At 40.7% G+C, this 14,577-nt stretch overlaps 1 protein-coding gene across 1 annotated transcript in view; it reads right to left on the reverse strand.

Moving 5' to 3' along the window:
- Positions 1-2,650: 2,650 nt before the first annotated feature.
- The window catches only part of cbx8.L (chromobox 8 L homeolog), a 73,905-nt gene continuing 61,978 nt past the window's right edge, over positions 2,651-14,577 (reverse strand). The window contains exons 3-5 of the mRNA NM_001091270.1: positions 7,711-7,776; positions 4,785-4,851; positions 2,651-4,141 (exon numbers count right to left, since the gene is read on the reverse strand). Of these exons, the coding sequence (NP_001084739.1) occupies positions 3,305-4,141; positions 4,785-4,851; positions 7,711-7,776 (970 nt within the window). The 3' untranslated portion in view covers positions 2,651-3,304. The remainder of the gene's footprint in view (positions 4,142-4,784; positions 4,852-7,710; positions 7,777-14,577) is intronic.

Below are 14,577 nucleotides of genomic sequence, written 5' to 3' on the forward strand. Positions count from 1 at the left end.
GTCTTTTCCCCATAGGCTACAGCGCAAAATCGCCTGCGCTAATGCACACGCGGCGATGCGTTTTCAAAAGTCTATTGAAAACTCATCGCCGCGTGTGCATTAGTGCAGGCGACTTTTCATTCGAGCCTATGGGGAAAAAACGCTGAGGCAGTTCGGGGAGATAGTCGCGCAAAAGACGTGGCGATAAGTCGCCAGGCGACAAAATCTCCCCGAATCTCCTCGTCTGGCCTTACCCTAAATGTCATTCCTGAACCAATAAGTGTATTTATTTAGTTGTAATATTGGTGTGTATGCAGCTATCTCAGGTAAATTTGCCTGGTCTTGTGCTTTCAGAGAGAGCCAGTGATGCACAATGGAACTGTTTTCTGACAGACTATTGTTTCTCCTACTCAATGTAACTGAATTATTTTGCAGTGTAAACAGTGTAATTTACTCTACCATATTAAATGTCATTCCTGAACCAATAAGTGTATTTATTTAGTTGTAATATTGGTGTGTATGCAGCTATCTCAGGTAAATTTGCCTGGTCTTGTGCTTTCAGAGAGAGCCAGTGATGCACAATGGAACTGCTTTCTGACTATTGTTTCTCCTACTAAATGTAACTGATAGTGTAGCAGTGGGACCTGGGTTTTTAAAAGAATGTTTTTCTTAGATCTACCAGGAAGCTGTTGTCTTGTGTTAGGGAGTGGATATCTGCTTACCTTCCCATTGTTCTGATGTTAGGCTGCTGGGGGGGCGGGGTGATATCACTCAAATTTGCAGTACAGAGTAACTGAAGTTTTTCAGAGCACATGACTGGGGGCTCCTGGGAAACTGACAATATGTCTAGCCCCAGAAATTAAATATAAAAAAATCAGTTTGCTCTTATAAAAAATGGATTTCAATTCAGAAGTCTGCTGGAGCACCACTAACTGATGCATTTTGGGTCAAAAATACTCAACCATAAGTAAAATCAAGAACAAAACAAAATGTTTCCCTGACCAGGACTTTGTTAGCCAACATTATGGGGCACATTTTCAGCAGCAAACGATCTGCCACTACATTAATTCACTAAAATGTGAAGTTATGTCTGGGCAGCCGAACGCTGGCTAACTTTTGCTAGCATTAATTCATCAGCTTGAGCATTTCATAGCAATCTTTCGCTAGCGTTCATTTCTTCCTAGGGAAACTTCATTTGAATAGGGCGCGTACAAATAGGTCATATACATGTCTTTATTAGAGATGTTGGTGCAAATGCTTGAAGTGGCCACTTATTACAAATGTCCAAAGAAGCATAATAAAGACAAAAGAGTTCCTCTAACACCTTAAACATGAGCCCACCCTAAAACAAATGTGGCATGCCCCTCAAATGGTTGGGAAAAATGTTAACACAAAAATCTTTAGAACTTTTGAAGGGAATCAATCCCGCTTTGAAATATGAAAAAACGCCAGTGTTTTTTAGAACTTTTAGGACTTTTCAGCATACAGAATATGTCTCTGACATAAGATTGAGGAGGTTGTAGCTTCATCTAATCACTTCGCCAGGTCTAAGCTGGCGAAGGAAACTCTGGTGAAAGAGGTAACATTCTGTAAAATTCACACTTGTGAATTTTTCGGAGTAACGATCATTCGTCTGATCGAAAATTCGCCTGGCGATAGGAGATGAAACCGTGCTACAGACAATCTCTTTTGCTAGCAAAATTGTCTTCTACTCCTGCGGATGTGATTTATGGTGAATTTTCGCTAGCAACGGCCACTTCAACCCTTTAGTAAACCTGCCCCTATTTGTTTTGGGTCAGATGCTTTTTGGCTGAATTTTACAGCTATGTGACAGCTGATTGGAGATGCAAGCATGAGCACTTTTCTGTCTGAAAACACCAGAGCACATGCAGACGGAAAAGTGGCATACATATGCACTTTTGAAAGTCCCTAATTGAAGTCCACCTGGGAGAGTTTCTCTATTTGTGGAGACCAACAAATACTGGCTTTCTGAGTAATCCTGGACTTGGTATATTGCTACTAAAACTGCTTTAGGAATGAAGTGGAATGAAGTGAAGAGAGAAAATCTCAAACAGGTATATGAAAACCAGTAACAAAAGTTTATAAAGGTACATTGACTTCAAAATTATAAGCAGGGAAATGCAAATAATGTGGTTTCTGATAGTCAAGACTGTAAATAGTTCCCCCCCCCAAACTTAATATGGAAATTCCTTTATTATGGAACAGCAACCACTGCATAACCTATAAATAATAACACATTTGCTTCTCTGTAGCCTATAATTAAAACAACAGACTTCATACCTTAAATGTTGATCATGAAGCAATAAGCATAAATCTGGCTATATGCAGGCTGATTTACATTTGATCTGATATCTAGTTCACAAGGCAATTGATTAGAGTGTGATCTGGCAATAAATTAGATCCTAAATTGAAGCACCTGATCATGAGAAGAAGACGAAAGTATGGCTCATGTAATTTCCTTTCAACTTAATGCCTTCTATTTGTTCCATTTCAGCCAGCAGATGTTTCAGTCCAGAATAACCTCTCAGTACCCTCAATATTTATAGCGGGCACACACATACAGACTGGCATACAAATCTCATCAGAACTATAAAGTATGGAGTACAAAACCTAAAATGGCTGTTGATTATTTTAAGAATAAAAGGGCGGCTTTAGAGATGAACAGATGGATTTATAGTTTTGGCAGAATTATATTATTTTAAATAGCATATTTACAGCTAATACAAAACATTTTCAGAAATCAGTTGTTACAACAAACAGATAAAACAAGCAGGGCTTTTTTCCTACACTGTCACAGAGAAGATCTGCAACATTTTTTTTTAAAAAAATGTCATTGTGCCACTTAGATTTATGGGTATTTGTGCCTGAACTTCATAAAGTAGTGTGCAGAGTGACTGGGACTACATGTAAGCAACTGAGGTGGCAGAGAAAAGGAGTGTGCAGAGTGACTGGGACTACATGTAAGCAACTGAGGTGGCAGAGAAAAGGAGTGTGCCCAGGAAGGTGACAAGAACACCTGCACATATGACCCATGTGGCTGAAAGTATTACTGGTTTTTGAATGAATAGGAATACATTGATTATTGTTGCCTGCCATCTCTTACATGCACTGGTGATCAGCATTTGTACAAATATCCTATTCTGATCAAGCCTTTTAACATGCTCAATTACAGATTACACTGTAATCTCTATAAGCATTGCAGGTTATATTATAACAAAATGAAGCCGGTACAAGAATGTACTTGTATTTGTATGTGTATAGCGGTTTATAATATATACGTATAAAGGGGACAAAAAAAATAATCTCATCTTTTCTTCTTAAAGAAACCTTGATGAGTGTTGCTCTCCTTTATTGTAACAGTGAGAAAGTTTGAAGTAACATCTGTCACCACCACTTTCTCTAAGTTCTCCACTGGGGGTCTCCATGGTTCCTCTTCAGGTTCCCCCAAGATCCTAGCGACAGGTATTCTTGCAATGAGGGAGGGTTTCCCACCATGGGTTCCCATTGCTCCCCTGTAGAAGTCAGATATTTGTTCCTGGTATCCCAAGCTGTGCCTGCTTCTTGAAACACTTGATTCTTTGAACGTGGAGGCCACAAAGTCGACTCTGAGTGGGCGGTTGTCAATACTAAGCTGCTCCTGGATATCTTGCCCAGTCTGTATAAAACCATGTTCCCTGTGCAGGAAGCCAGGACCTGCATGGTTGGAAGAAATCAATTCTGTGTCCTGACGTCTTGCTAACTTGATGACACTGTGAGTAGAATGATGTTTTTCTGCACTGGGATTATGTGTTCTGGCAGATCCATTGATAGTCTCTAGTTGTTTTAAGGAAATGGTAGCTGAAGTCCTAATAGCCTGGGTGCTTACATTGTAAAGTCCTTTTACACTGTCATGGTGGTGTTTCTTTTTCCTTTTAATTTTCATTGGGTAATGTTCTTCTGTAATTTCTGTCCTCCCTAACTTCTCACTGAAGAGGTCTCCTCTGGTTGCACTGCTCCCCTGGGAAGAGGTGTTTATGCTCCGTAATCCTTTCCTGGATCTGGATGGCAGCTCCTGAGAGGGGTGACCAGGATATGGTATCCTAACTCCACGAGTAGATTCACTACGGAACTCATAGGTCTTTGCATTTACCTTGGCTTGTGCCTAATAAAAAGATATTTATCTGGATTTGTTTTGTACACTCACCATTAAACCACAAACACTATAAATATTTACATCATGACATGATAAGCTTGATTAATTTATTGTGTAGTTGTGTAGGGTTGCAGAAGCTGATCAAACACCAAAAATTAGCACATGCATAGTACATACAGTTCATATAGACGACCTTTTATGTCTATATGAAACAAGCCTACTTCTAGTTTATTAGAAACAACTCCAATTGGGAGGAGAGAAATGTTTGAGAAAAGTCAGTTTATGCACTCTCTATTTTCTGGTGCTGATCCCTGTCCCTAAAAGCATAATGTAAATGAGTGATTATGTGCTACTGACCGTGGGGTTATGCAACTCTATACATATGAATTTATTGGGGAAAACTCTCTTTATATGGAGTCATCTATCCCTTTCCTGAGGCTAGAGTGATGAAAGCTTCCCTACAACCAGTGCATTCTTCCTCCCAGTCTTATAGTACTGGTCAATTCAACACTGACTCAATTCCCTCCTTTAATATTGACAAACCATGCTTAGTGTTCCATCTAGGAATCTAGCAATCTCGGATCAACGTGTAACTTTGTTTTGTTTGGTAAGATGAATATTAGCTATAATTAATATGTAGGTATTTACTTACCTTCAGGAGGAAAGTTTTAGGTTTAGGGCCTCGTTTTTTTGGACCATACATCTCCCTTTGTCGCTCCCTGCAACAAAGCATAGAAAGAAGCAATGAGGTTGATTTCTATAAAGTAATCAGCTTAAATATTAAAATCACTAAACACCATTTTTTCCCTACAAATACTATGAAGCAGCTCATTTTAGGCAACTTCTTGCATGATCACATTGGACTCCCACCACCTGCTGGGGCTTTATTGAAAACACGTTTGTCATTTGGTCCAGTATCAAGATGCCAAACGTTTAACACTATTGTCCTCCATGTCTCATATGCTAAGACTTTGGCATATACTGAAACCTGCTTTATCTCCCCCAGAATCACTCAACTTTTGTTTCTTAAGAAACCCAAAATTCCAACCTGGAACGAACACTCACTTCCTCAACAGATCGTCAACCACACAATTCTAAACAGTGGGTGACTTTATCAACCTGATGACTAAGGAGATATATACATTTCAGGAGTTATGCAGAAAACCCCTGAAGAGAATAATTATTTGAATATCTTCAGCTTAGACATTTCATTAAGCCTTTCTACGAAAAAGACAAAGTTTCACCCGCCACACTTTTGAAACATTGGCTAAAATGGGTCTTTCCCAAAGGGGCCTGATTTCAAGGATGTATAAATTGATTATTGAACCACAAGAGGATGCTACCCTTAAACATCCATACATGATAGATAGGCTCCATTTCTGCCACAACCTTTAACTGATAAAGACTTGAGCTCTATATGGGAAAACACAAGAAAAATGGTATTATGCACCAAACAGAAAGAACAAATATAGTTAAATCGTGTATAAAAAAGACATAGTCCATCAAGTTCAAACCCTCCAAATGAAACCCAGCATCCATACACACCCCTCCTCACCCTCACATAAATTATATATCATCATACTACCTATAGAATTTAGTATTACAATAGCCTTTGATATTATGTCTGTCCAAGAAATCATCCAAGCCACTCTTAAAAGCATTAACAGAATCAGCCGTCACCGTGCAGGGCATTCCACAACCTCACTGTGAAGAACTACCTACGTTGGTTCAAATGAAAGTTATTTTCCTCTAGTCTGAAGAGGTGGCCTCTGGTGTGGTTATCCTCTTTATGGATAAAAAGGTCCCCTGCTATTTGTCTATAATGTCCTCTAATGTACTTGTAAAGTGTAATCATGTCCCCTGCAAGCGTCTTTTTTCCAGAGAAAACAACTGCAACCATGACAGTCTACCATTATAATTTAAATCTTCCAACCCTCTAACCAGTTTAGTTGCATGACACTGCACTCTCTCCAGCTCATTTATATCCCCCTTAAGGACTGCAGCCAAAATCTGCACTGCATACTGCAAGTGAAGCCTTACCAGGGAATTGTAAAGTGGCATAATTATGTTTTCATCCCTTGAGTTTATGCCCTTTTTATGCAAGACGGTACTTTGTTTGCTTTAGTGGCCACAGAATGACACTACCTGGAATTAGACAACTTGTTATCTACAAAAACCCCTAGATCCTTCTCAGTTAAGGAAACTCCCAACACACTGCCATTAAGGGGCCGATTCATGAAGCTCGAGTGAAGGATTCGAATTAAAAAAATTTCGAATTTCGAAGTGTTTTTTGGGCTACTTCGACCATCGAATGGGCTACTTCGACCTTCGACTACGAATACGAATCGAACGATTCGAACTAAAAATCGTTCGACTATTCGACCATTCGATAGTCGAAGTACTGCCTCTTTAAAAAAAACTTCGACCCCCTACTTCGGCAGCTAAAAGCTACCGAAGTCAATGTTAGCCTATGGGGAAGGTCCCCATAGGCTTGCCTGAGTTTTTTTGATCGAAGGATATTCCTTCGATCGTTGGATTAAAATCCTTTGAATCGTTCGATTCGAAGGATTTAATCGTTCGATCGAAGGAATAATCCTTCGATCGTAGGATCTGCGCTAAATCCTTCGACTTCGATATTCGAAGTCGAAGGATTTTAGTTCCTAGTCGAATATCGAGGGTTAATTAACCCTCGATATTCGACCCTTTATACATCTGCCCCCAAGTGTATAACTTGCATTTGTATTATTTTTGCCAAAGTGCATTTATCAACATCGAATCTAATTTTCCAGATTGATCCTAATGTTCTACATTCTCTTCTCCACAATCACTCCTCACTCTGTTGGAGGGGATGCAGTTAGATAAGCACCCTACCTCATATTTTCTGGTTCTGCCCTATAATTCAGCCACTTTGGGACAGCATAGCAGCTCTCCTAAGTCGAATGCACTCTGGACCTATACAAAAAGAAATGAGTGTTCTTGCTAAGCAAACCTATGCCAAAAATCCACAAGCATTCTCAAGATTTACTCAATAAATTCTCAGTCACCCACCTTGCCATAGCTGCAAATTGGAAATCCATACATTCTCCAACTTTACAGTACATAAAGAGAAGGGTGAACGGTAACAGGATTTCGAATCACATATTGCTGCCGTACAAAATAAAACACCCCACTTCCTAGAAGTATGGTCTGCTTGAGAGCTTCAACAACAGGAAAGAGATCCCGGTCTACTCTGATATTCCCTCCACTCGCAGATGTTATAAAAACAGTATTTTGAGGAGTATGGCAACTCCAGGTCTAAGCAATAGCTACCTGTTTTTTGTATAACTTCTCTTTTTTGGAGGTTTGACGCTACTGTGTACATCTACCTGTCTTTGTATTATTAGTTACTACCCTCCCAATCCCATGATTACTATGTTTACTCACTGTTGATGTTATTTGTTACTGGCATCATTATGTAAAGAGTGTTACTGCATTGGCTTGCCTTAAAAGAAAAAAAAATGTAATCTAATAAAAATGTAAGTTACAAAAAAAAAATCACTAAACAGGGCAGCAGTAAAAGACACTGACGATGTCACTACCTGTCTTCAAATGCTGCTACTAATCTGGCATCCAGAATGTTCTCCTCTGGCTCCCAAGTACTGTACCTAATAAAAAAAAAAGAAAAAAAAATTATATTTAAAGGATTTTATATAATCTTCATTTTCTGATATATGATTCATCCTTCCTCAAAACATGTCATGATGCAAGAAATAAAAAATTTTGAAAGCATTTTACCTCCTAAAGCTGTCATTATACTGTATAAGAGGTACAGAGAGATCCTTTCTGCTCAGAGTCTAGGCTTAAATGAGGCATGGGAGTGTCTGTTCATTCTATAACAGGAAGTGGTCACAGCACTGACTGACAGGCTGAAAACCCCTGCCCTTGCACTCTTCTGTATCCTGTGTTCCCAATCTGCACATAGCTGTCTTGTGCTGCTGCCTGGTCATTTTTTTTTTTTGTTCAGGTAAGTTTATGGAGTTTGACAGGATTTTACATCATTGTGACCATCATCAGGTTATACATATTCATATTATCCACTTGTTTAGAGAACAGGCATCAAATACAAATAAAAAATACAAAAGCATTTGTGACACCCTGCAACGTGCCTCTGTTTGTCTTTATTGTACCACTAGGAAACATTGTTAACCAATGTCAGACCACCAATATTGTTGTGGGGGAAATTTCAATAGCCAGGGGTCCCAGATCTTATGGAACTTCTCCTGGCGGCCCTTCCGCTTAGCTAAAAGATATTCTGTATTGGCTAGGTTAGCCATTACCACAACCCATTGGTCCACTCCAGGGGGTGATGTCTTTTTCCAGTTCATGGTGATCAATCTACGTATTTGGAATAGAGCTTTGTTTATGATTTCTGTCGTGTGTGAGTCTACTCCCAACCCTATCTGTATATTTAGTAGGCATACTATTGGGTCATTTAGACTTTCACACCTTGTCAGTTCACCTAGACTCTCAAGGGGCTTGTCCCAGTAGTCACGCAGAGCCGGGCAGCTCCAGAGGGTATGCATTAAGTCCCCTTTAGCCTGGTCACATCTGAGGCACTGAGCTGATGTATTTGGGTACATTTTATTTAGCCTGCTTCTCATGTAGTAGGCCCTATGTAGCAAGTATAACTGCAGCAATTGGTGTCTAGGGATAAATGAGACCTTCCTGGGGGCTCTAAGGGCTGCTTCCCACGGAGTATCAGTAAGAGCACTGAGGTCACCCTCCCAGAGTTCCCTGCATTTTAACGGGGTGCCCTCAGATCTGTAGTCCACCATGAGTTTGCACACCTTGGATATTGTTCCCTGGGGCTTGAGCTTACTGAGCAATGAAATGAACGGATGTGCACTTAGCTCAGTTGGCTTGCCTTTATGCCACTCCAACAGCTTTGCCCCTGAGTCTCATGTAGCCAATGTGAAGATGGTATGTTCCACCTGGTTCTTAGTTCCGGAAAGGTAAGAGGGCCACTGAGAACCCAAACATCTGCTAAGGTACATACCCCTTTATCTAACCAGCATTGGGGGGGTACTAGATCAGCCACCCCTCTCAGTTTAGAGTTGTGCCACAGTGGGGTGGATGGGTCAATTTGAGTGAATCCTGTAGTTTGGTTAATTCTGGCAAATATCCATTTGACATTCCCTAGGACCGGGTTGAGTTTTGCCCTGTTCGGCCCTGTGGGAGCCACTAGGAGGGCTTGCACGGGGATACACCTGGGGGGATTAAGGTATGCCATACTTTGAACAAGGCCGAGCAAGGGCCATTGGGTTTGAGTGCCGTCAGATGTGAGATCTGTAAAGCAAGATATAGGGCCTGAAAGTCAGGCAGTGCCATCCCTCCTGCTTTAACCGGTCTTTTTAGTGTCAGCATACTTAGCCTGCTCCTGCTGTTCCCCCAAATAAATTTTCTCCTTTTCATGTCTAATTTAGTGAAGATCTTTAGGGGGAGAGGCAGTGGAGCATGCCACAGCGTATACATCAGCTTAGGTTGTATAAAAATTTTGATCAGTTGAATTTTGCCTACTGGGCCTATAGGAAGGGCCTCCCATGCGTTCAGCTTTGAGTCCACCCAGGCTAAAAGGGGGACGACATTTAGGTCACAGTAACTAGATATCCGTAGTGCAATTTCCACCAAGAATAGCGTGGATTTTGAGGGATTTACTCTTAACCCTGAGACCTTCCCAAACCTCTCTGTCAGGTTAATAAGTTATTTTAAGGACTGTCCTCTGTCCCCGAGGTATACCAGGGTGTCGGCTGCATATAACTGAATTTTATCTTCACCAGCACTTGATACCCAACCGGTCATGCGTGTGTTTTGCCTGACCGCCGCAGCAAAGGGTTCGATGGCTATCGCAAACAAGAGTGGGGACAGCGGACAGCCCTGCCTGGTGCCTCTAGTTAGAGCAAAAGGAGTAGTCAATGCTGCACTCACCCGCAACGCAGTTATTGGTTTGGCATAAAGAAGCTGTATAAAGGTTTATGAAGTGATCTCCAAATCCCATTAGACTTAGCACGTTCCACAGATACCCCCACTCCACAGTATCAAATGCCTTGGCGACATCCAATACCGCCACTGCACGTCCTCCTCTGTTGGAGTGTTCCAGTGTGAGGTTAACCATTAATCTGCAGATGTTTATGGCCGTGGTATTGCCCGGCATAAACCCCAATTGATCATCTGGTATTAGGAGGTAAATTACTTTCTTTAACCTATTGGCTATGATTTTAGCTAGTATTTTAGCGTCCGCTGTTAGGAGGGAAATTGGCCTGCATGATTCTGGTATGGTTGGATCTTTACCTTGTTTTGCTAAGAGTATTACCGCTGCTTCATACATAGATGGCGACAGTTCTTTCGCTTGTAAAGCTTTTTCATACACCTTAAGTAGAAATGGTGCTAGTGTTTTAGAGTGGCATTTATATAGTTCAATGGGGAGGCCGTCCGCTTTCCCGTTAGGGAAGGAGTCGATTGCCTTGTGTACCTCAGTTAAAGTTAATTTAGAATCTAGGTATTCACTGTATTTAGGGTCAAGTTGGGGCAGCCTTATTGAGCTAAGGAATAATTCCACGCCTGGGAAATCGGTTGGGGTCAAAGTGGAAGTATATAGCCTAGAGTAAAAACCCTTTATGATGTTTTGTATTTCTAGCGGATCTGAGGTTGGCTTACCGGTGGTGTCTTTTAGGAGCGTGATAGCGGGGGGGGGGGGGGGTGTTGAATGTTGCCTGGACAGGTGTACTAATAACTCTTCCGGCCCTTTCCCCATGCTCCAGGATGTTAATTTTTGAGAATAGGTGTTGGTGTTTGGCCTTTTCCGTCAGGTATTTAGCAAGTTCATCCTGTGCCGATTGTAAGTCCCTGAACCCCTGAGTATCTGGAACCGTGGTTACTTGGAGTTCCAGTCTAATTATTTCCCCTACAAGCGGTTGCTGCTTATATGCGAATTGGGCCTTATGGGCATTTATTTCTGAGTTATAAAATGTCCTCAGGTGGTCTTTCATTACCTCCCAGGATACAAGGTGGTCATTGGGGTCATCCATTACCTCTATTAGGTCAGTAATGATTTCCTCCACTCTATCGTGGTTCTGGAGGATATTTAACCAGATCGGGTTTAGTGACCATCTATGAGTATTCTGTTGGGGTTCCACTCTGATCTCTAGTTCTAAGGGGGCGTGATCTGAGATGCCTCTCTGGAGATATTTAACGCTTTTCACCAGGGGGAGAGCCCTATGGTTCAAGAAGGCATGGTCAATCTGAGACAGGACCAGGTGTGGAGAAACAGGAGTAGTTTCTTTCCCCTGGGTGATAATGCCTCCAAGCCTCCTCTAAGCCCGCCCCTACCGTAATGGCTAATAAATTGTGATAGGGTGATGATCCAGGTTTCCCATCCCTTCGTAACCTGTCTAGATTGGGGTCTAAAATAGCATTGTAATCTCCCATAGCTATTACTGCGGCATGTGGAAATTGAGCAACAAATTGTATTAATTGTACCACACAGTCATCAGAGTATGGGGGAGGGATATATATAGAGGCAAGAACCATTTCCTGAGCTTGGAGGAAGCCATATATAAATAAAAATCTGCCGGATTTATCAGTTTTTATGTGGATTTGTGGATTAGGATCGCCACCCCCAAAGAATGTGTAGAGTAAGGGGCGTGGTACATCCAGCCAACCCAGGGGCGCATAAAGGGATACTGTCATGGGAAAAAAGTTTTTTACAAAATGACTCAGGTAATAGTGCTGCTCCAGCAGAATTCGGCACTGAAATCCATATCTCAAAAGAGCAAACAGATTTTTTTATATTCAATTTTGAAATTTGACATGGGGCTAGACATTTTGTCAATTACCCAGCTGCCCCAAGTCATGTGATTTGTGCTCTGATAAACTTCAATCACTCTTTACTGCTGTACTGCAAGGTGGAGTGATATCACCCCCTCCCTTTCCCCCCCGCATTAGCCAAACAAAAGAACAATGGGAAGGTAACCAGATAACAGCTCCCTAACACAAGATAACAGCTGCCTAAGATCTAAGTACAGCACTTAATAGTAAAAACCCATGTCCCACTGAGACACATTCAGTTACATTGAGAAGGAAAAACAGCAGCCTGCCAGAAAGCATTTCTCTCCTAAAGTGCAGGCACAAGTCACATGACCAGGGGCAGCTGGGAAATTGACAAAATGTCTAGCCCCATGTCAGATTTCAAAATTGAATATAAAAAAAATCTGTTTGCTCTTTTGAGAAATGGATTTCAGTGCAGAATTCTGCTGGAGCAGCACTATTAACCGATTCATTTTGGGAAAAAATTTTTTTCCCATGACAGTATCCCTTTAAGGGCCTGTGCCTTTACCCCTATCAGGTGAGTCTCTTGCAGGAAAATAACCTTAGCTCCGGATATTTTTAAGGTAATCTAGAGTCAGCCTGCGCTTGATGCTGTCATTCAGGCCCCTCACGTTCCAGCTAATGCACTTCAAAGACATCTATACGGACTGACATATTATATACCTGAGAGAACACAATTCTAGCAAACATGTCGACATACCTGAACCGTATGCGGCTGACATAGTCAGATCTGCAAAACATTAACATACCCTGTTTCCATTCCACCCTCCCCTCCCCTTCTGCCCATTCCCCCAACTTGTGGCAGAATTTTTCCCAAACTTGCATAACTGCTGAGGAGCGTGAACTCACGCTGGGCCAGTAAAGGCCGTGAACTGGCAAACTCACTTCACCCAGAAATTTGTGAAAGTCAACTGTAATCTAAAGTTAGCGCAGCTCAGTTTCGGGAGCTAAAGGTGAACAGCTCTAGTGTTGCGAAATGGGTTTCGGAGGCAACACCTAGGGCAAAAGGTGTCCAAGCATGTGGTATAAGGTGTAGTTAGATGTAAACACAACGGTTGCTGTGGGCCTGTTAGTGCACCCCGTGCTTGGGGTGGTATGGCACAACACAAACAGTCGCTGTGGGACACTTAGGATTGGGAGAAAAAAAACTTAGTGGAAGGGAGATCACCCCACCCACCCCAAGACAGTACTCACGGTGTGCCTTCCGAGTGCCAGATTACGCAAGGTGGTCCCGCACCCTCCAGGGCCTGGGTGTTTCATGCCCGGTTCTGCTCTATCCAGCCAGGCACTCAGCTCGGTGGGCAAGGTGAAAAATCGAGTCTGGCCTTCCGCGATGACCCGGAGTCTGGCGGGGTATAACATTGCATGTTGCAGATTGAGGTCACGTAGCCTCCGCTTCCCATCAAGGAACTTTGCTCTTTGGCGCTGTACCTCTGCAGAGAAGTCTCCAAACACCAAAATCCGTGCAGCTTGAAAGTTGAGGGCTTCCCACTTCTTGCCATCGTCAGGACACCATCGTGATCCCTGACGTTCAGGAGGCGCCCAATCAAAGGGCGCGGTGGGGCCCCCGGTATCGGAGCTCTGGTGGGTATCCTGTGGGCCCTCTCGATGGCGAACATTGTGGAGAAGTTGTTTCGCCCAAACTGATCGATAAGCCATGCTTCCAGAAAGTTCTCTGGGGAGTTGCCTTCTGCCTTTTCCGGGAAGCCAATTAATCAAAGGTTGTTGCGTCGCAACCTGTTTTCCAAGTCGTCCGACTTGGAGGTGCATGCGACCACCGCTTGTTGTAAATGGTGGATACGATATATATATATATATATATATATATATATATATATATATATATATATATATATATATATACTAATATATATATATATAATACATAAATATACATACATATATATATATAACACTATACTATTTTACACACCATACATACATATATAATATACACATAATATATATATAACCATAACATACAAATATATACACACACATACATACATATATATATATACACATACATACATACATATATATATAACAACATACATACATATATATAACCAAATACATACATATATATATACACACCATACATACATAATATATACACATACATACATATAAAATAACATATAATAATATTAATTTTCAATCATATACACATCATACAAATATACATAATATATACACATATACACATACATACATACTATATTCATACATAAATAATATATATATACATACATCATATACATAATATATATTATAATATCATTACTAATAATATAATATATACATACATACATATATATAATAATACATATTATATATATTATACACATACATACATACATATATATATACATACATATATATAATATATATATATATATATATATATACACCATACATATATATACTATATATAATATATAATAATATATAACATAAACATACATACATATATATAATATATATCATATATATATATATATATATATATACATATATATATATATATATAATATATATATATACATACATAACTATATACATACATATATATATTATAT

This window comes from Xenopus laevis, chromosome 9_10L, assembly GCF_017654675.1.
Source record: "Xenopus laevis strain J_2021 chromosome 9_10L, Xenopus_laevis_v10.1, whole genome shotgun sequence".
Classification (NCBI taxonomy): Eukaryota; Metazoa; Chordata; class Amphibia; order Anura; family Pipidae; genus Xenopus; species Xenopus laevis.